Consider the following 23545-nt stretch of genomic DNA (forward strand, 5'->3'; position numbering starts at 1 on the left):
TGGCATGAAAACAACAACAGTCACCAAATTTTTTGTGTAACTCCAAATTTTGCAAACATTTGGAGACAGTTCAAAGCAATTTATGTTGGAATTCTGATGAATCGGGGTCTAATTCTCAACAAACAGAAAGGTATTTAGCCTAGGGCCGCTTTCACACTGCGTTCCGCTCTCTGTTTAGTGGTTCTGTTGGTGCTTCCAGCTGAACCCCCTGCAAAACGGGTTTCAGACGTATGCGGCAACGAGGCCATTGACTATAATGGTGCAAAAGGAAGTCACTGTGTGATCTGTAGTGCACCATTTTCGGGAGGGATTAGAGTTTGTGCCTCTCTGGAAGGAGCTAGAAATCTGCTGTTAATATAGTGCAGATACGATATATGGGGACCATCCTGAGAGCGTGCAGATCCAGGATCTAATTCTGTACAAGGTGCAGACATTATGTAAACAATTTACCATGCTTTGGAGAAAAAAGAGGCGATTTAGCTCTAGGGGGATTCTCAGGACGAGGAGCGACTAACTGGACCGGCCGCACTTGCTTATCAGCCAACTTCTTGAGACAACTTTGCCGATTTTCAAACAGTTCTCTGACGTTCTCAATCTTGGCTTGGACGGCTTGGATTTGAGCCTAATAAATCAAAGAAATACAAACATTTAGGAAGGCTCCTAAATTGACAAAAAATTCTGAGAAAATACTGTCCTAATTTTCTAAAAAATAACAATGATCTGTCAAATTGTGTAAGGAATTCCAGAAGGTGGACACAGACCGGATCAGACTGTTCTCTATCGGAAGGCAGAATATTTATTCTTTAAGTCAAATTTTTTTTTAAAAACTCCCCTCTTTTCATGTTGTCCTTTAGCTGTGAAACTGGTTCAGACATATATTATGTCGGAACTATTTTTTGGCAGAGGTTAAACATGAATCTGAAAGTAGGTCAAAATCAATTCCCATCTCAGGAGTGTTCATTAAGAAACTACAGCTGCATATTTTTTTCAGTTTAGGAAATTTTATCCAAAAATGGCTTTTACTTATTAAACTATTTAACTATTAAGCAATATGCAATGCTAATATATTCTTTTATCACAGTAATGTTAGTTTCCCAGCACTCATTACTATCTCTATCTATCTAATTTTACTTTACTGTAGATATTTTTTTAAGGTGAACATTTTGTGGTAAAAATGATCTCGAAATAAGATTCGCTTTATCAGTATAATTACAGCGATACCAAACATGTCCACTGTTTTCATTATTTTAGCGGTGAAAAAGAAATTGAAGTTAGCATAAAAAAATTTGGGTTGTGTCACCGTTTTTTGAGACCCATAATGTGTTCATTTTTTGGTTGACAGAGCTGTGTGATTACTTATTTTTTTGTAGGGTCAGACACAGTTTTTATTAATATCATATAGGGATAGATATGACGTTTTGATCGCTCGTTACAGCATTTTTTGCTTAATTTTGGTGTTGCTTTTTTTTTCAACAGTGTTTACCAGTTGAGTTCTTTTGATAGATTGGACTTCTGAATGCGGCGATACCATATGCGTATTTTTTATTTTTTCATTATTTTTAATGGGTCAAAAAGAGGGTGATTTCAACTTTTCTGCTATTTAAACTCTTTTCATATTTTTTTAAAATTTTTTACTGTTCTTAGTAGTCCCCTTTGGGGACTTGAAGCTGCGATCATCTGATCACTTATGACATATACAATAATGCCACAGCATTGCTGAAAATAGTGAAAATCATGGTCTCCTTTGAAGCCCGGCCATAGGCAGGTTTCAAAGAAGCACAAGTACAGCAAGCACAGAGGTCTTCGATCACATCAAGGGTGCATCGATGGGCACTTAGAACTTAGAATGCTGCATCTCCAGGCTGATGTGTGTTAAATTCCATTGTCAGAGTTTAAGGGGTACTTTGCACGCTGCGACATCGCTAGCCGATGATGGCGATGCCGAGCGCGATAGTACCCGCCCCCGTCGCACATGCGGTAACTTGTGATAGCTGTCGTAGCGAACATTATCGCTATGGCAGCTTCACACGCACTTACCTGCCCTGCGACGTCGCTCTGGCCGGCGACCCGCCTCCTTCCTAAGGGGGCGGGTCGTGCGGCATCACAGTGATGTCAAACGGAAGGCAGCCAATAGAAGCGGAGGGCCGGAGATGAGCGGGACGTAAACATCCCGCCCACCTCCTTCCTTCCTCATAGCCGGTGGAGGCAGGTAAGGAGAAGTTCCTCGCTCCTGCGGCTTCATACACAGCGATGTATGCTGCCGCAGGAACGAGGAACAACATCGTACCTGTAGCTGCAGCGAAATTATGAAAATGACCGACACTACACAGATCACCGATTTACGACGCTTTTGCAATCGCTTATCGGTGCATCCCGGCTTTAAACGTTGCGACGTCGTTACTGGCGCCGGATGTGCGTCACTTTCGATTTGACCCCCGACAACATCGCAATAGAGATGTCGCAACGTGCAAAGTACCCCTTACAGCGGGAGTCAACAGGTTAAAAATTGCAGGCAGGGCTCCACTCCACCCGTGATTGTTGGAGGCAGGCCCTGACAGTAATACACAGCCATAACCTGCCGGGTAAGAGGTGGGCTCATCCCATGAGCCCGTCCCATACAACCACTTCCGATTTGCGCCGTACTTGGACAGTGGATGTTGTGAAGGGGTTAAAGAACTGAATAACCCCTTTAATATACTGTATGTGCCGTAGTACTATATCTGGATGGTCACACATCGGTTGCATGTTGGTGGCTCTACACTTTGGCTCATAGGGAGGTTCAGAAGACAAGGGACCCCCTGTTTGACATCCATATGCTCTAACAAGGCATAAGAATGGAAATTGCCCTGATGGAACAACCTACTTATGCCATTATAAGTTGTAGGTCACAAGCCAAGACTGCCAAAAATATGTTCACTTCAATGTATATAAAGTCTGCTTAGGCCTACATAGACATAATCACACACCATAGAATATATAACAAATGAAAACAGCTACCTTCAACTCATCCGTCAGAATGGACTCAAAATCATATTGTAAGGACTGTGGATCAAAGCTTAAATCCAGCTCAGAGCTGTCTAGAAACTTCTCCACATCGTGAAGAGCCCTCTGAGCCCCCTCTCGTGACTGGCATTTGTCCATTTGCTGGTTAGCTAGAAAGTATGCACCTTTATCACAGCTTTCAAGAGCCTGGAATAAAACAACATATATCAGTTTTTAAGGTAAAATCCTTGAAGAAACTTTTAGTAACAGATATTAAAAACTTCATCCTGAACATTTAGTAAGTATAAAACTAGTGCCAACCAAGGAGACCTCAGACTACGTGTAAGGCCTATCTACTCTAGCACAAGGCTTGTACATGGCGCTTCTTTATCATGGAGGTCTATATTTCATATGTATTGTGCTATTCTCCTCTAGAACCAAGAACCAGCAGTAAACATCTACACTCACATGCGCTCCATTGGTACACTTATTTTTTTCAGATTTATACTTAACCCAACAGAACAATATGTTGTAGGCCCCGGTATGAAATCAGAAACATACAGTATTACTGAAGAGAGCGCACACACCGTCACGGGAGACACAATACAGGCGCAACATAACCGGCGTGAGCCCTTAGCACAACATATACTGTATGTAGAAAACCGGTGGACAAAAAATCTGTCCATCATACCAGCTAATAGAAAAAGAGAACTAATAATGCTAAAGTTGTTTGCATTCCTTGCTTAATCCATCAAGGTCACAACCAACTAAGTGAGTCTAATAATCACTAAGGCCCTGTGCGCACTTGCCGTTTTTTACCGCGGATTTCCTGCGGATTTGCTGCATGTTTCGCTGCATGTTATGTTCATAACATCTCTGCAGTGATTCACCAGCAAATCCTATGGGAAAAAAAAAATGCTGTGCGCACTATGTGGATTTTGACAGCTGCATGTTTTGCTGCAAAAACAATTGCATGTCACTTCTTTTCCGCACGTCGCTGCGGCATTTCACTCCATTGACCGCAATGTAATCATGAAATCCCGCAGGGAATAACGCAGGCAGCAAATTCTGTGCGGTTCATTGCGTTTTCCTGCTTTATTCCCTGCGGTATTTCGCGGTTTCGGGACATAATGTTCATCACTGCCTGCGGTTTGCATGAAAGTGATGTCATTATGACAGGAAGAGGAAGCGGAGCAGAGAGTAAACACACACAGCTCACAGACACAGACATATAGTAAACATACACACATCAAACTCACACACAGAGATATAGAATACACATAGAAATCAAACGGACATATGAAAAAAAAAATCACGTGTGCTCAGCCGTATTTTTACTGTGCAGCCGAGGTAAGCACACAGCGGCGGCCTGGTACTCTCAGGCTGGGGAGGGCGAGAGCCATGGTTAATGCCCCCCCTCCCACAGCCGAGAATATCAGCCCGCAGCTGCCCCGGGACTGTCGCATCCATTATGCAACAGTCCCGGAGTGTCCCCGACTCTTCCTGTTGCCGTGATGCGGTGGCAATCAGGGTAATAATGAGTTAATGGCAGCGCATCGCCGCCACTAAGTCCAGGCTTTAATCATGGCAGCGTCTATGAGACAGCTTTCATGATTAACCTGTAAGTAAAGTGAATAAAGACACACACTGAAAGATCCTTTATTTTAAATAAAACACAAAAAAGCCCCCTCTTTCACCCCTTTATTAACCCCCCCAAACACACAGCTCCGGCATAATCCACCGAGGTCTCGCAGCGCTTGCATCCAGCAGCGACTGACACTGTACTGAATGCAGCCTCGTAACGAACCTGCAGAAGAAATTACAGGTCATTTCTCACGGCTGGTAATGTGAACACACTACAGCTCGGGAGAAATGCAGTGTGTCGATTGTTGATTGATCTGTCCTCTATCTATATCTCTCTCTCTCTATCTATCCCTCTATCTATGTAAGAAGGAAATTACTTTTTTTTTCAATGTGCTTTATTGCATTGAATGCATTAAAACACATGTACCAACCCGCGGCAAAACCGCGGGAAAAAAAACCGCGGCAATACCGCGGTAAAACCGCAGCAAACCGCGGCAAACCACATGCAGTTTTCGGGTGCGGTTTGCCGCGGTTTTTTACCTTGGGTGAGGTAATCTTTCAGACCCTGCGGAATTTTCTTAAGAAAATTCCGTTTTCCAGTGCGCACAGGGCCTAAAGGGGTTATCCCACAAACAATGCATGTTTTAATTGATAGATCTTGGAATAATATTAATTTCCACAATTGCATGTGTTAAAAAAAAATGTTCCTTTGGTCTTATATATGTGTTCCTGCTATGTACTGTGTAATGGGGGTGTCTGACCATACAGGGACATGATCAGATCATACCACATGACACAGCTTATGCTCATGGGAGGACTCAAAGAGTATACAGTCAGGACAGCATGGGATCGTAGATGCTGATTTCTGTGAGGTAAAACATTTCCCTGCCTATTTAAAAACCCTATACAGGAACATGTTCTGATCATATCACATCTCCTGGGCAAGGTGTGGAGTCTAAAAAGAGTATGCAGACAGAACATGGGATTGCAGATGCTAATTTCTGGGAGGTAAAACATCTGCCAGTTTAAAAACCCCATACAGTAACATTGTCAGATCATATTACATATCCTGGGCAAGGTGTGGACTCTAGAGTATACAGACAGGACAGTACAGGATTGCAGAGGCTGATTTCTGTGAGGTAGAACATTTCTCTGCCTATTTAAAAACATATTTTACCTCACAAAACAATCAGCTGTGATCCTGTGCTGTATTGTCTTTATACTATTTTGATTCCTCTCCTGCCCAGGAGCTGTGGTGTGATCAGACCATATCCCTGTATGGTCAGACACGGCCATTACACAGTACACAGCAGGGACACATATATAAGATTATCTCAGCACAGGAACATTTTTTGTTTATCGTACCCAATTGTCAAAATTATTATTATTCCAAGATCTATTGACTAAAATGTACTTGATTTATGAAACAACCCCCTTCATGAATAAAATATTTCTACAACCTAACTTTTTATTTCAATTGTTACTCAATACGATAGTAAATTTTTACTATGAGAATTTACCATAATTAAACGAAAAAAATTCCACCTAAAATTACCTTCTGGCATTTTATATAGACATATTAAAAGATGAGCCGAGACCTTCTCTAAAGCCAGGAGTTCTGTGCTGCACTTTCCTCTTGAGGTTAGAGGTTTTCTCCCCACTGCAAATTTCAGATGTAAGGTGTGTATGTGTCGCCCTGGGCAAGCCAGGGGACACAGGTCACACACCACCACACCCTACATCCCAGGTAGAAACATCTAAGCTAACCAAAAATCCTGTTGCCTTCCTCCAGAGGCTGATGATTCACACCAGGGGGTGGGCCAGGCGGTTGGCTCCGCCCACCGAGGAGATCACAGCTCTGGAGGCAGGAAGTACCAGGCAGTCCAGTGAGGGACATGAAAGAGTAAACAGCAGAGATTAGCCCAGGCAGGGCTTGAGCAAACAACTAAGTGAAAGTGAAGGAAAGAAAAGTAGTAAAGGAGGAAAGCAAGAGTGGTGACAGGACAGAAAGAGTGTGCAAAGCCTGAAGAGTCCAGCTGTGTGCAGGGCAGGTCAGCAAGGTCAGCAACGGCGGTGACTGTCTGAAGGGGGACCGTTTGGAAGTTCCTGGAAGGACCCCGTAGGCTGTGTGCCCGGTGGTCTGGAGCAGTGTTCCGAAGGACAGTCAGCTCCAGGGCAGGGGCCTCTTGGACCCCGGCAAGGCTTGGAGTCGCCACAATTTGCCGAATCCGTCAGTGAAGGGGACGTAGATCCCCCAACAACCAAGTCCCGATTGAAGGCAACAGTCCAGCCAGTGTAAAAGAGACACCGCCACCGCCAAGGCACAAGTTTCTTAGGGCCAGCGCCTGCGGGCAAAGAGTAGAGCTCCCCCGGTCCAGCTTGAAGCCGGGGAGCGGGTTACCGGTGGGGACCCATCGCAACCAACAAGTACACCAAGGTGCTAGGAAAAGGGACATCACCGTCATCTACCGGGAGAGCAAGTGCAGCCGTCCGGTTTACCGTAAAAACTGTGTCAACGTCTCAGGCTGAGTGAGTCCACAGTGCCGCAAGGCACAGCGCTGCCCCCGCGTCCCTGCGCCCACCAGGCCCTGCACCTCCCAAGCCATCACCGGGCCCCGGGATAACCAACCCCTACCCACGGAGGGGCAACACAACACCTGGCTGCTCCGCATCACCATCCCCGGGATCCCCGTATTGAGCAGCGGTGGTGAAATCACCACAACCGTGGGTGGCGTCACGGACTATAAACAATCCCCACACCCAACAAACCCCTTTCACTCACGGGCGAGGAGTGCCGCTCGAGAAACCCCCGGGATCCGGCCTACAGCTCGAGCCACCACTGAGCAGCGGCCGCCGGACCCGAGCAGAAGGGGTGAGCGTAGTGTGCTGACACCCTCCTCCTCGCCCGCGACATGTACATGCAGTAATTTTCAGGCTTTTTTAGAGTGCTAAAAATGCTTGAAAAATCGCTAAAAAAATACCAGAAATATTCTTATTTATTTCTATTCAAAAGTCACATTGCTGTTCATGAATTCAGGCTTCTTATTGTTTTATTTTAGCCTTAGGTTTCCCAAAACAGCATTTAAAAGGAATGACCTGACTACTCTTTAGGCATGTTCCGTTGTGAAACCCGCTCCATACCTTACATTAGGAGTCAAGGAGAAGGCTGCAGAAATGTATGGGTGTTATTTTGAGCATTATTTAGGTGTTTTTGACTCAAAAACACTGGAGTTTTATTAATTGCTTAAAGGGAAACTGTCAGGTCCCATATGTACAGGGTGATGTGTGGCCTAAAAAGCCCTTCCTACCCATCACTGTGTTGTAATACTGTGTAAAATAAATAAATCCACAGGAGATTATCTCCATAGGTAAGTAAGGGTACCGTCTCACTAAACGACGTACCACGATACGTTCTGGTCAGGATCGCTGGTGCGTCGCTACATGGTCGCTGGTGAGCTGTCAATCAGGCAGATCTCTCTGTGCTTGGTAACCAGGGTAAATATCGGGTAACTAAGCAAAGCACTTTGCTTGGTTACCCAATATTTACCTTGGTTACCAGCGTACACCGCTTAGCGCTGGCTCCCTGCACACGTAGCCAGGGTACACATTGGGTTACTAAGCAAAGTGCTTTGCTTAGTTACTCGATATTTACCCTGGTTACGTGTGCAGGGAGCCAGCGCTAAGTGGTGAACGCTGGTAACCAGGGTAAATATCGGATAACTAAGCAAAGCGCTTTGCTTGGTTACCCGATATTTACCCTGGTTACCAGCGTACACCGCTTACACAGAGTCGGTGCTCGTTAGTCTCCCGCAGTCAAACACGCTGATGTGTGCTGCACAGTGGGAGACCAACAAGCAAAAAATGAACCAGAACAGTGTGTAACGATCAGTGATGTCACAGCAGGGGCCAGGTCGCTGCTTAGTGTCACACACAGCGAAATCGCTGATGAGGTCACTGGTACGTCACAAAACCTGTGACTCAGCAGCGATCTCGCTATGTGAGAAGTACCCCTAAATCCACAGGAGATTATCTCCATAGGGGAGTAAATCTACAGGAGGTTATCTCTATAGGTGAGTAAATGCATTAGAGAGTATCTCTATAGGTGAGTAAATCCACAGGAGATTATCTCCATAGGTGAGTAAATCCACAGGAGATTATCTCTAAAGGTGGTGTCACACACAGCGACAACGACAACGACGTCGCTGCTACGTCACCATTTTCTGTGACGTTGCAGCGACGTCCCGTCGCTGTCGCTGTGTGTGACATCCAGCAATGAGCTGGCCCCTGCTGTGAGGTCGCCGCTCGTTGCTGAATGTCCAGCTTCATTTTTTGGTCGTCGCTCTCCCGCTGTGACGCACAGATCGCTGTGTGTGACAGCGAAAGAGCGACGAAATGAAGCGAGCAGGGAGCAGGAGCTGGCATCTGGCAGCTGCGGTAAGCTGTAACCAAGGTAAACATCGGGTAACCAAGGTGGTTACCCGATATTTACCTTCGTTACCAGCCTCCGCCGCTCTCACGCTGCCTGTGCTGCCGGCTCCTGCTCTCTGCACATGTAGCTGCAGTACACATCGTGTAATTAACCCGATGTGTACTGTAGCTAGGAGAGCAAGGAGCCAGCGCTAAGCAGTGTGCGCGGCTCCCTGCTCTCTGCACTGTGACATGTAGCTGCAGTACACATCGGGTTAATTAACCTGATGTGTACTGTAGCTAGGAGAGCAAGGAGCCAGCGCTCAGTGTGCGCGGCTCCCTGCTCTCTGCACATGTTGCAGAAGAGCGACGCGGGTCGTTATGATCGCTGCTTCGGCTGCTGTGTTTGACAGCTAAGCAGCGATCATAACAGCGACTTACAAGGTCGCTGCTACGTCACAGAAAATGGTGACGTAACAGCGACGTCGTTGTCGCTGTCGTTTAGTGTGACCCCAGCTTTAAGGTGAGTAAATCCAATAGAGATTATCTCTATAGGTGAGTAAATCCACAGGTGATTATTTCTATAATCCAGTACTTTCTACATGTGATTCTAAGTACTTCTAACATTACTATACCCGACATTGAAATACTGGAAGATTCATTGTTACCTGCTGTAATCGAACATGCAGTTCCTGTGTAGTGGAGAGACGAGCAAGCTTTCTTCTTATCTCCTCAGATAAGATGTCGGATGCATGTCTTAGCTCGTTGCATTGCTGGCAGATTAGGTTTAGTGCATAATGATGATTTGCTGCAAGCTGGTGTCCATGTAAAATCACCATCTGTGACCTTCCCATTAATTCCTGTAAGACAGTAATGGGTTACCTTCAAAGTATTAATCAATCTTATATAAAAATTATTAACTGTAATGAAACTTTATAATTTCTGTCTATTTTCAAAATCTGTTGATTATAAGCAGGGGAGCAACCGGGGCGTGTTCCACAGGTAGGGGGCGCTATAGGGGGAGGTAACAAACCACGTTGACTGGGCCAGGTATTTATATACAGGGTGAGGACTGGGGACTGAACTTTGGTCCCAGCTGAATTAAGGCATAAGTATGATATAGAGGATCATTCCGAAAAGCTATACAGAAGACATGGCAGAGAGATGAGCGGCCTTACCTTGGACCTCTCCTCAATGTTACCCAACTCCACTATTCTCTGCTTCACCTCCGATATATTTTCCCCTGTATCAGGAACGCCGGTTTGTTGTGCCATCAGAAAGTCAGTAGCATTCTTCAGCTATAATAAATAATAACCTAGTATTTAGGTGCATATTTCATACAGTATATGAATATAGGATCATAATATGTCTTGTATGCTCCTCTTATGTGTTACATTACAGTATCATTTTCATAATATGTTCCTATTATTAGTATTAGTCTTTTGTCAGCTACTTGTGACATTCCCTATCCAGTGAGTATGAGAGTGTGCCCCAATAATTATCAAGCACAATCACACTAGAAAATAAACGTTATTAATTCATATATATATACTAGCTGTAGTACCCGGCATTGCCCGGGATAGAAACTAAGGGGTACTTTGCACGCTGCGACATCGCTAGCCAATGATAGCGATGCCGAGCGCGATAGCACCCGCCCCCGTCGCAGATGCGATATCTTGTGATAGCTGCCATAGCGAACATTATCGCTACGGCAGCTTTACACGCACTTACCTGCCCTGCGACATCGCTCTGGCCAGCGACCTGCCTCCTTCCTAAGGGGGCGGGTCATGCGGCGTCACAGCGACGTCACACGGTAGGCGGCCAATAGAAGCGGAGGGGCGAAGATGAGTGGGACGTAAACATCCCGCCCATCTCCTTCCTTCCGCATAGCCGGTGGAGGCAGGTAAGGAGATGTTCCTCGCTCCTGCGGCTTCACACACAGCGATGTGTGCTGCCGCAGGAGCGAGGAACAACATCGTATCTCCTATTGGTGCGACATTATGGAAATGTCCGACGCTACACAGATCACCGATTTACAATGCTTTTGCGATCGTTTATCGGCGCATCTAGGCTTTACACGTTGCGACGTCGTTACCGGCGCCGAATGTGCGTCACTTTCGATTTGACTCCGACGATATCGCAGTAGCGATGTCGCAACATGCAAAGTACCCCTAAAGCGGGCTTTACACGCTGCGACATCGCTAATGCGGAGTCGTTGGGGTCACGGAATTCGTGACGCACATCCGGCCGCATTAGCGATGCCGTTGCGTGTGACACCGATAAGCGATTTTGCATCGTTGCAAAAACGTGCAAAATCGCTAATCGGCGACATGGGGGTCCATTCTCAAATCTCATTACTGCAGCAGTAACGAGGTTGTTCCTCGTTCCTGCGGCAGCACACATCGCTGCGTGTGACGCCGCAGGAACGAGGAAGCTCCCCTTACCTGCCTCCCGGCCGCTATGACAAAGGAAGGAGGTGGGCGGGATGTTACGTCCCGCTCAGCTCCGCCCCTCCGCTGCTATTGGGCGGCGGTTCAGTGACGTCGCTGTGACGCCGCACGGACCGCCCCCTTAGAAAGGAGGCGGTTCGCCGGTCACAGCGACGTCGCCGGACAGGTATGTATGTGTGACGGCTGTTGTGCGACACGGGCAGCGATTTGCCCGTGTCGCGCAACAGATGGGGGCGGGTACCCACACTAGCGATATCGGGACCGATATCGCAGTGTGTAAAGTAGCCTTAAGTCTCTCTCTGTCTCTCTCCTGTCTGTCTGTCGCTCTGTCTGTCTCTCTCTCTCTGTTTCTCTCTCTATCTCTCTGTCGTCTCCCTCGCTCTGTCTCTCTGCTTATGTCTCTCTCTTTCTATCTGTTTCTCTTTCTGCCTCTGTTTCTCTCTCTATGTCTCTCTCTCTATGTCTCTCTCTCTCTATGTCTCTCTCTCTTACTCTGTTTCTCTCTCTGTCTCTCTCTCTTACTCTGTTTCTCTCTCCCTGTGTCTGTCTGTCTCTCTCCCTGTCTGCCTGTTTCTCTCTCTCTCTCTGTTTGTCTCTCTGTTTCTCTCTCTCCATCTGGGTCTGTTTCTCCCTTGCTGTTTTTCTCTTTCTGTCTCTGTCATTCTCTATCTCTCTGTCTCTGTTTCTGTCTTTCTCAATTTTTCTGTCTGTCTCTGTCTCTCTCTCTCTCTCTCTCTCTGTTTCTCTCTTTCTATCTGTCTCTCTTTCTGTCTCTATCTCTCTGTCTCTCTCTATTTCTCTGTTTCTCTGTCTGTGTCTCTGCCTCGCTCTCTCTCTCTCTTTCTCTCTCTGTCTCCTTTCTCTTTATGTCTCTCATTTTCTGTCTCTCTCTTTCTGTCTCTTTGCCCGTCTCCGTCCGTCTCTCCACCAAGAGAGACAGACATGGTCTCGCCATGTCTACAGGGAAACACTAAGCACTATATGGGATTAGAGGTTTGTACTGACTATTTGAGGGTTTTTTGTATTGTAATACTGCTTATCCTATTCTGACTGATGTAATACTTTTACCTAGTGGATACCATTATGGATTATTTGCGGTATACAGTATGTGCAGGATGGGGCTTATATTAGGGCTTTTGGTTGTCTATTGTTCATCTTTATTGTAGTTATTATATTTATGCACTAGTGTGTATGTGAATAAATACAGTATAAAGCATTTTTTCTTAGTATTATGTATTTTTGATTATGGATGTTGACTCTGTAATTGTAATGATCTGTAGTTGGTGGATTCTAGGTTAATAAAATAAAATATGGTAATCATTTGTTCCATAATGTACTATATAATAACCTCCAGCGAGAAAATAATAAACTAAGTAAGGAGCGCTGAGTATACAATGGAGTCTGAGATGTATTAAACTTAAACGGGTTGGATTTCAAAGTTAGGTAAAAGTGGTTATCTGGGACTTTTAGTATTTTTGGGTATGGGGTTAAGAATTAACAGATAGGTAGTTATTAAATACCTGCCTGTTCTGCACAGGGACAATCTTTGCCGGCTCAGCCAGCGATCACGCTGCTTCATTTCACCTTTGGTCAACAGAGCAACATCTTCTCTTCTGCTCTGCGCTGTTGTCAGGGCATCATTGCAGACACAGTTAGACAGTGAGGAGAGAGCTGTCAATCAGCATGAAATAGGCAGAGATGCCCCATCAACAGAGCAAAGCAGAAGAGAAGATGCTGCTCTGTGGGCGAAACATCACTGGAAGCAGTGGAATCGCTGGATGGAGTAGTATGTGACTGCCCCGAGCTGGGAGAGATCGTCACCGGGCACAAAGGGCAGACAGTTAGCAACTACTTGCCTGTAAGTTATTAGTCCCATATGTAAAAAAAATAATAAAAGTCCAGGATAATGCCTTTAAAGTGGAGTAAAATCTATTTCCAATATTAAACAGTATATGACATTTTGTTGATCAGTACAATACTATGTTATGTACACTTATTCCATACCTCTTGGAAATGCTGTTCAAATTTGAGCAGTTCTAAGTATTGCTCCATTTTTAGCTGGTGTTTTTCCCAAAAACCATCGAAAGCGCCTTCCATTTCATGTAATTGTGCCAGCAACCTGTAAAACAGAGACTTGTCACAGAGCAGCTTACTGGATATTACCACAAGACCTTACCCAAATCACACAGTTTACAAACCCAATATTTGCACAGAATGCCCACCTTTTAATAAATATAATGTTTAGATTTTACCTTCAAAGATCTGTGGTCTTTGGGTACAGCACATCCGCCTCTTATTGATTTGAAGGGAAGGTGGATGTGCAGTACCCGGCTGTAGCCGCTATCAGAAGACAGAGGAGCTCCGGAACTGAGCATTACCGGCTGCCTGCTGCCGGGACAGAGAACAGCTGATCGATGGGGTGCAGGGTGTTGGACCCTAGCCGGTCAGACATTGCTGTCCTATCCTAAAGGGTACTTTACACGCTGCGATATCGGTACCGATATCGCTAGCGAGCGTACCTGCCCCCGTCGGTTGTGCGTCACCGTCAAATCGCTGCCCGTGGCGCACAACATCGCTTACACCCGTCACATAGACTTACCTTCCCTGCAACGTCACTCTAGTCGTCGCTCCGCCTCCTTTCTAAGGGGGCGGTTTGTGTGGCGTCACAGCGAAGTCACACAGCAGCCGTCCAATAGAAGCAGAGGGACGGAGATGAGCAGCCATAACATTCCGCCCACCTCCTTCCTTCCTCATTGCCGGTGGATGCAGGTAAGGACATGTTCGTCGTTCCTGCGGTGTCACACACAGCGATGTGTGCTGCCGCAGGAACGACGAACAACATCGTACCTGCAGCAGCAACGATATTTGGAAAAGGAGCGACGTGTCAACGAGCAACGATTTTTCACGTTTTTGCAATCTTTGATCGTCACTCCTTGATGTCACAGGCTCCGATGTCGCTAACGGTGCTGATGTGCGTCACTAACGACGTGACACCAGACAATATATCGTTAGCGATGTCGCAGCGTGTAAAGCACCCTTAAAAGGATGGGCCATCAATGTAAAAGTAGTGAACAGCTCCTTTAACATTATAAAAAATAGAGATTAAGGTCTAATAGACATGTTGAAATACAGCCCAACTACAGACAAAGACTTTAACAGGGAGAAAACATGGACAAGGTATAGTGCTTCAATAAAAAAATCATACATGCCACTACAAACAGTATATTATCTACCTGTTCACAGTTTCCCAGTCTCCATTTTTCTCACAGGTTTCCTCCTCCGTAACTAAACTTGTGCTTGGTCTTTCAAAAGTGTTGAGCAGTAAACCCCCTTCTCTTGTTACTGAGGTAATGTCCTTCTGCAAATACAAGTGCTACATTGATTGTACTCTGTGTTACATGGGAATTTGATAATGAAATGTGCTAAATTAAATCATTAAATATATTAATTGGATGGTTAGTAACTGAACATTAGTAAGACATTGTCTACATGTTTAGGTGACACCTACTTTAGTAACGTTAAAAAAACACTGCTCTTTTAAGATGCCATGACTGTATGAAAGGGTATGATGAAAGTGCAATCTTATTGTCAGGCTGGTGTTTGTAAGGTTTTTTTCATGTGTCGTCTTCAGGAGCACACCGCTCCTCTGCCTCCTGGCTTCCTGTTTGCCAGTTTTGACGCTCCTGAAAACTGGACGTTTGGACCAAACTGTATGGTCATTGTGCTGGTCTGAACTGTGTACTCCGCCAATTCTGCAACATCGGAGGAGCACAGGGCCTCTAAATCTGTCCAGATCATGTGCTCCAGCAGTCCAGCCAGATTGAGAGCAGTTCTCTCTCTAAAAAAGCTGGTAAGCGCTGCACATGCTTGGCCACGCTGCTAGACTTCAGCGCTGGACAGTGACCTGGATGAGTTCTAAACAATAAAATTAAAAATGCCTCCGTTCTTTTCAGTGGAGAGGATTTTTAAGAAGATCATAATTGTATAGGTGCTTGTCTTTACAAGACCTTTGCATTTTTTTTATCATTATTGATTTTGAGACATCCTCTTTAGTAACCTCTGGCACCTCCAACACACAGAGATGCTTCTATTCACACACAACACACTAGGGACACAGTTTTAAGGACACAGATGAGGCTACTCTGTATGTGCTGAGCAGCTATGGATCCTCATTGTAGCACCAGTACCTCTGCAGAGACGCTGACTTACTCACCACTGCGGCCAGGTCATGTGCTGCTGACTCCTTCCCATTCTAGGCTCTGTACATGCCGCATAGTGTTTCTGGGATAGCACCTAAGACGCACATGCCATCCCTCCTTTTAAAGGGCTGGCATGCTATTTCCAGGAAATGCCTCTCAGCTTACAGCTGAGAGACACAGTGTGTTTAAGGCATCCTCCCATTAAGGGAGGTGCCTACGCAACACCTTCAGTTAGTCAATGTTTCAGTCTGCTAGCTAGTTGTCAGGTCCCGTTTTCTGTGTCCGTCACCTGTATTTGCCTTCTCATACCTGTCTATCCCTGCCGTACCCACCATTCCTGTTCATACCCACCTGTCCAGCCTGTTTCAGTCACCCTGCCTGTATCAATCTATACCTGAATCCATCACCTCGCGATTAGCTGCCACAATCCCGGTCACTGCCCTGGGAGTGCTACCAGGCGTCCAAATTTGGTCCAAATATCATATATTCAATGTCTGCATACACCTAAGTACTTACAGAGTGCTGCTGTATTTTATTTGTATACAGTGTGTTGGATCAGATTTTCATTAGTATTTGGTCAATGCATCACTTTTTACCGTCAGTGTTTCATCAATGATTTTCTTATATGCAAAAAAAAAAATTGCAATGCTCTCATCTATTGCAGTCTGTTGTCTGTGATTTTCACTGACCAGTAGACTTATTTAGGCAATTTTTTTTATCAAAAACAGACATGTTTCCATTATATTTTTGCAGATACAAGGTCCAATAAACAACCATGGACATGTGACCAGCTCCATAGATTATAACGGTAGATGCTCTCATATTCTACACTGGAAAAACACATATGGAGCACGGACGTCTGAATGAGGGTTTAAAGTAAAAAGTGAAAATCAACAGGCGGCGGTACATAGGTGAAAATAGATGCTGATTATTGGCTACAAATTATGTCACATGATCAGATTCCCGGTAACTACAGAAGCCACATTATACCGTGTTTCCCTGAAAATAAGCCTTAGCAGGAATTTTCTGCTCTTGCAGAGTAATGCTTAAATATAAGCCCTACCCCGAAAATAAGCCTTAGTTACTGTTCAATATTGAAGTGTCCATGCAACTAAAAAAGTTAAAGAATACAGCAAGACACTTCATTAAAGAAAGTAGCCACCCCCAAAAGAGAGAAGACAGAAGACCCCGCAATCATACTCACCAGACTAGGACTCTGTGGAACATAAGAACCTGCAGTGGCATGCATCAAGGACCTACGGTGGAAAGCACATACACATATCCGGTGATACCATACTGCTTCGGTGACCTGGGATGATGTGTAGAGTAAGGACCTCCGGTGGAACACATCGAGGACCTGTGGTGGAACACATCGATGATATGCTCCACCATAGATCCTTACGTTCACAGCGTCCCAGATCTCCATGTCTGCAGGAAGCAGTGCAGTATCACCAGATGTGTGTCTGATGTGTGTGTGATGGGTGTGAGTGCCAGCAGGCTGGAAGCAGTGGAGAAGACAAAAACCTTAAGGGAGTGCGCATTGAGGACCTGGGAGCGACGTAGATGTCCTGGCTCTAGTAAGTATGATTCTCCTGGGGGAAGGGAGGGTCTGCCTTTTTTAGGGGGTAAACTTACAGTACCCCCCAAGCCATGTTTCCCCCAAAATTAGCCCTACCCTGAAAATAAGCATTAGGGCATTTTTCAGGGCAAAAAGCAATATATGGCCCCTTTCACATGTCACTGATTCTAGTACGTTTATGCTTTTTTTAAAACGTACCAGAATCACTGACATACGCAGACCCATTATAATCAATGGGTCTGCTCACACATCAGTGATTTTTCACTGAACGTGTCTCCGAGCAGCGTACACCCGTGGCCGTGATTCTGCAAGGAGACAAGTTAGTTTTTTACTGGCATCACTGATGACCCACGGACCACACTATGGTGTGATCCGTGTGTGATCAGTGAAACACGTACCAGAAAATCACGGACATATTAAATATTAAATTTTTTCAACTTACCTTGCCTGCGATTCGCTCTGGAGCCTCCGCTCTCGGCAGTTTCTGCCTGGCTCATGAATATTCATGAGAGCAGGAACACCCGACCAGGAAGTAGGTGCTGAGAGCGGTGGGCAGACGCTGGAGACCCGAGGAGATCAGCACCATGGACAGCAGCAGTGAAGGCAGGTGAGTAATGTCCATATGCAATCACGGATTGCACATGGACAACCCACGTGTGCCGTGAATCACGGAACACGGAGGGACATGTGCGTGTTTTACACGTCAGTGAGGAACGTCTGTGTTTTTCACTGACGTGTGAAACGGGCCTAAGACAGGGTCTTACTTTTGGGGAAACTCAGTAGTAATTGAATTGCTTTTGAAATCTAACATTTCATTTTAAGTCATACATGCAACATATAAACAGCAGACATCTTAGCTTAGGTCAAAATAAAATGAGCAGATATCCAGAAACAACAATCTAGAATGTTATCCATGGTCCATAAGTAGATGTGCTAACAACCATAAGAAAACACTAGAAAGGTAAAATTGGACGTTATTGTTACTTGACCCTTCGTTTTCGTACTTTCCATCATTCCATAAGTGGTAAAAGTAAAAGTGCTGCTCCTTCAAGTGTTGCAGCAATCTGTCTTCATAAAATCCAATTAGTCCTACCTTCAGCTGGCAGTATTTTTCAGTGCGGTTTGCTAGAATATGCTCAATAGAATACACATCGCTCGGTAATTCTGTCTCAGCCAATTCAGTACCGAAGGCCTGCAGCATCTGTGCAATTTCTTTCACTGTCAAGGCAAAACCCTCAATGGCCTGGTGGTGGGAACATGGGAAAAAAATGAGAACAGATCAAATATTACACAAAGGTTTTACAATAGTCAACTTTTCCAACTATGACAAAACAAAATCAATGTTATGTTGTCGTGAAAACACGGATGAATGTGTTCTATTGTATAAGAAATGTTATATCACTGAGCATACTAATATACTGTATTATTCATATATGTCTGGATGGCATGGCTTCAGCCCCATGTCGCTCCAACTTGGGTCAGACAAAATTGTTGGCCCCCTCAACTTAATATTTGGTTGCACATCCTTTGGAATACATAACTGCAATCAATTGCTTCCTATAACCATCAACAAGCTTCTTACATCTCTCAACTGGGATTTTGGACTCTTCTTTTGCAAACTGCTCCAGGTCTCTCATCTTTGAAGGTGTCTTCTTCTCCAAACAGCAATTTTAAGAAGTCTCCACAGATGTTTAAAGGGATTTAGATCTGGACTCTTTGTGGCCACTTCAGAACTCTCCGGCGCTTTGTTTCCATACATTTCTGGAGGTTTCTTGAAGTATGTTTGGGGTCATTGTCCTACTGGAAGACCCATCACCAAGGACGCAAACCCAACTTTCTGATACTGAGCACTACATTACGACCCAAAATCCTCTGGTAACATTCCGATTTCATGATACCTTGTACACAGTCAAGGCCCCTAGTGGCAGAGTCAGCAAAATGACCACAAAACATCTTTGAACCTCCACCACGTTTGACTGTATTTGACTGTAGGTACTGTGTTCTTTTCTCTGTAGGCCTCATTTCATTTTGGTAAACAGTAGAATGATGTGCTTTACAAAAAAAGCTCTATCTTGATCTTATTTGTCCACAAGACACTTTCCCAGAAGGATTTTGGCATACTCACTTACATTTTGGCAAACTGCAGTCTAGCTTTTTTATGTCCCTGTGTCAGCAGTAGGGTCCTCCGGGGTCTCCTGCAATAGCGTATAATTTTGTTCAAATGTCGAGGCTAATTTGTGCTGACAATGATGCACCTGAGCCTGCAGGACAGCTTGAATTTTTCAGGAACGTGACTGGTGCTGCTTATCCACCATCCGGACAATCCTGTGTTGCAAACTTTCATCAATTTTTCTCTACCCTCCACATCCAGCAAGATTAGCTACAGTGCCATGGGTTGTAAACATCTTGATTATGTTGCGCAATGTGGACAAAAGAACATCAATATCTCTGAAGATGGACTTATAACCTTGAGATTGTTGATATTTTTCAACAATTTTGGTTCTCAGGTTCTCAGACTGTTCTCTTCTCCATGCTTAGTATGGCACACACAGACACATAATACAAAGATTGAGTCGACTTCTCCCCTTTTTATCTGGTTTCAGGTGTGATTTTCATATTGCCCACACCTGTTACTTGCCAGAAGTGAATTTGAAGGATCATCACATGCTTGAAACAAAGTTGTTTACCCAAATTTTTGGAAAGGTGTCAACAATTTTCTCCCTCCCATTTTTGGGGATTTGTGTGAAATTATGTGAACTTCTGTATGTCTTGCTCTTGAATTTCTAGTGGATATTTTTTATTTCGACTGCGGCTCATATACGATTATCCTGCCTTTTGTCCCTACAAGTACCTCCTAATTTTGACTAGGCTACCACACTATTCTTTCTGTCAGCCTGTACCACTGGCCAACAGCTACTCCGGGGACTCAACCCAGGGCCCCTGTGTAGCTCAACATCCCTATAAGAGATTAAAGGGTGAAACTGGGACTTTATAGCTGGTTTATGTACAGCAAAGCCCCTTTTAGAGCTGCCTGGTGACCACCTACAGAGCTCGCCTAACACTATAATTTGCTTCACCGCTAAAAAGAGAAAAGGGAAGATTCTGTATTGATACCAACTGAGCATGGATGATTACAGTATCCCCAAGGATATCTACTAAGGAAGGTTCAGAAGAAAGTACTGGTTATATATGTTAGGCTGCTTTCACACATCCGTTTTTTGCCGTCAGGCACAATCCGGTGTAAAAATTGATGCAACGGATGAGGCGGAAAAACAGATCAGTTGCATCAGTTTTTTCCATCAGTTCCTTCAGCTTTTGGACGTATCCGTCACTGTAATGTGTTGTATGCTGCATTACGATGGATCCGGCACCCATACGCCTTCATTGTACAAGACGCCGGAGCGGTCCGTTTTCTGCCACTGCCAAAAAACGTTCCATGAGGAGTCCTTTCCGGTAGCTGGACTCAGAAATTTCACCGGATCCAGCGTACGCCGGATGCAACACAAGGGCATCAGGCACATTTCAGCGCTAATACGGTGGCTCAGTGGTTAGCACTGCAGTCTTGCAGCGCTGGGGTCCTTGGTTCAAATCCCACCAAGGACACCATCTGCAAGGAGTTTGTATGTCCTCCCCGTGTTTGCGTGGGTTTCCTCCGAGTTCTCCGGTTTCCTCCCACAATTCAAAAATATACTGATAGGGACCTTAGATTGTGAGCCAAAATGGGGACAGTGTTGCTAATGTACGTAAAGCGCTGTGGAATTAATAGCGCTATATAAATGAATAAATATTATTATATATTATATTATTAATACAATTCAATGAGGAAAAATACGCATCCGGCGCCGGATCTGTTTTATCTGGTATTCGCCGGATTGTGCCTGACGGCAAAAACCGGATATGTGAAAGCCCTCTTAGTAGCGTGATACATTTGGGCAGATCCACCATACATGTAGCATATTACTTTTGGGGGTGCACCCCTGGGAATAATTGGTTGGATAACCGCGGACTATATGTGATGTGTTTTTTTTTTCTTTTAAGTGTAAAAAAAAATACAACATACTGTTCTGAAGACGACCCAGTCTCGGTGGCGATATTCAAGTGTGCCTCCGAATTCCGCTGTCAGCTGCTTTTCATCTATATACTTAAGTAAATCTGATGCAGAACTGAGCATAACCACCTGGAGACATAAAGCGGCACGTTACCGGATACAATCCTGGCCAGAATTCAATACAATATCACACGCACATTTACTATCACTCAACACACCAGGACGCTGAACACGCTCTCGGAATTAGAATAAAATGATAAAACACAGTTAAGTCATTCATTTTTTATCTCGCAGATATATTTGTATTATTCTGTTTTAAAGTGGCAGACATTTTTATTTCAAAACGGACAATAGGAAGTGTAGTCATATTGGTGATCCCTTTAAAGCACCACTCAATGTTTTTTTTTTTTTTATTACACTGCTGGAGTGGTGCTTTAAATGTAACGCCTGTATTATACTCACTTTCTGCTGTCCTCATGGTTTTCTAGCACTGCTCCTGTCGGTCTCCGGGTATTTGTGATCTGCCGACAGTTCCAGTGTTTCATGGAGCGTGCCGGAGATCACAACTCAATACAAGTCTATGAGAGCCTTGTTCTGGCTCTCATAGACTTGTATTGAGAGCTTGTGACATAACTTCAGACTTCCGGCCAGTCAGAAATTAGTCACAAGATATCACAGTGGGACTGGAGCGATGTTGGTAACAGGTGAAGCAGCCAGAAGGTGAGTTTATGACAGGGGCAGGGGGACTTAGATTTAAAGCGACATTCCCATGCTAAAAAAAACCCCAAAAACACTGAAGTGGTGCTTTAAATTATGTTCCACAGCAGATGATGGTAATCTATTATTTTGAAAGACATGAACAGAATGGGTCCGTTCAGTATATAGCAGCTACTACATTGTAATGAGATGAGCTCTTATTCTAGTATATAGGGGCTGCTCTGCAGTACATGGCAACAGCTGCTACACACTGAACAAAACTGTGCTGATACGCTCTGTTAGAGGGAATCTGTCACCAGGTTTTTGCTATATAATCTGAGAGCTGAGAGCAGCATAACACAGTGCAAGAAAGCCCGATTCCAGGGATGTATCGCTTCTTGGTGTAGTTTCATATAATACCTGTTTTTTCTGATGTAATAGATGTATCCGAGATAAACCTTTTGGACTGTGTATACCCTCGCCCACACCCCTGTCTGGCAGCTCCCTGTCTACAGTATAAATTGTTAGAAAGCTGCTAATCAGTGGTGAGTGCGGGGTTACACAAATCAGCTGGACTGCTCTGTACCTAATCCTGCAATGCTAATCTCTTTCTGATAAAATACTGATTGTAGTGAAACTACAACACACAGCCTAATAAGTGACATATCCCTGGATTCAGGCTCTCAAATATCAAAAACCTGCTGACAGATTTCCAGTATTCACATCTGGCTGCCAACAAAGTTAATATCAGCTGGGTGTGTTGGATGTTGGACCCCTATGATCTGATATGACCTACTCAGGGATAGCTCATTAATATTATAAGCCTGGATAACCTCTTTAATCAATAACAATAGGTATAAGTGACAATTTTACTGTGAAATGCTGAGAAGCTCTTTCAAAAATAACAAGCAATGTGGCTGCACTCCTTGATCTTAGTTTTTAAAATAAATGGCTGCCTGTCACGAGTGTGTCACGGGTGACAGACAGTCATGTGGTTTCTGGGAGTAGAAGGTCATAGCGTTTGGCTGCGCAAAATGCTCCCTGACTTTCCATTGTTCCTGCTATTAGTATTCATTGTACTAGGTAGCTTTCCTGCTGGGTTTTCATCTCTTCCCCTTTAGGACCCAGTGGAGCCCTCTTTCCATCCAGCTGCTGATTATCAGTATTCCCTTTGCGTTTAAATACTCCCATCTTCCCTGGGCTAGTGCTGGTGATATTTTTCAGTTCGTTCACAAGCTCTGGATGAAAGCCGGTGGCTTGTACTCATTTGTGCTTATTGACACGCCCACGAGGTCAGAGGTTACCTGTCACCGGGCTGCGGTTCTTCTCCTGGGTCGCCGCGGTGGCCTTTCCTGGTTTCATGACCCTGGCGGTGTCAATAAAAGGCTGGGGTTCTGGATGATAGGGGTAGTTGTTCGTGACGCCACCTGTGGTGTGCGGCTGATATGAGCCGCCGCTGCGGTTGCTTTCCTCTTTTGGGGTGGATGGTGACGCAGCTCAGGTGTTTCAGCTCTCCACAGGTAGAGCTAGTCCCCAGGGAGGACGATGGCGGTAGTAGTACTCGCCTATGGCCCGGAGGCGCGATGGTGAGGGCGCCGGC

At 44.9% G+C, this 23545-nt stretch overlaps 1 protein-coding gene across 3 annotated transcripts in view; it reads right to left on the bottom strand.

The window, feature by feature from the left end:
• MCF2 (MCF.2 cell line derived transforming sequence) overlaps window positions 1-23545 on the bottom strand; it is a 199036-nt gene that overhangs the window by 65293 nt on the left and 110198 nt on the right. For all 3 annotated transcript variants that reach the window (XM_075323774.1, XM_075323773.1, XM_075323775.1), the window contains 8 exons: window positions 21262-21378; window positions 18295-18444; window positions 14657-14781; window positions 13428-13542; window positions 10152-10271; window positions 9642-9833; window positions 2998-3189; window positions 451-622 (listed from right to left, as the gene is read on the bottom strand). In XM_075323774.1, the coding sequence (XP_075179889.1) occupies window positions 451-622; window positions 2998-3189; window positions 9642-9833; window positions 10152-10271; window positions 13428-13542; window positions 14657-14781; window positions 18295-18444; window positions 21262-21378 (1183 nt within the window). The remainder of the gene's footprint in view (window positions 1-450; window positions 623-2997; window positions 3190-9641; window positions 9834-10151; window positions 10272-13427; window positions 13543-14656; window positions 14782-18294; window positions 18445-21261; window positions 21379-23545) is intronic.

Source organism: Anomaloglossus baeobatrachus, chromosome 9 (genome assembly GCF_048569485.1).
Source record: "Anomaloglossus baeobatrachus isolate aAnoBae1 chromosome 9, aAnoBae1.hap1, whole genome shotgun sequence".
Lineage (NCBI taxonomy): Eukaryota > Metazoa > Chordata > Amphibia > Anura > Aromobatidae > Anomaloglossus > Anomaloglossus baeobatrachus.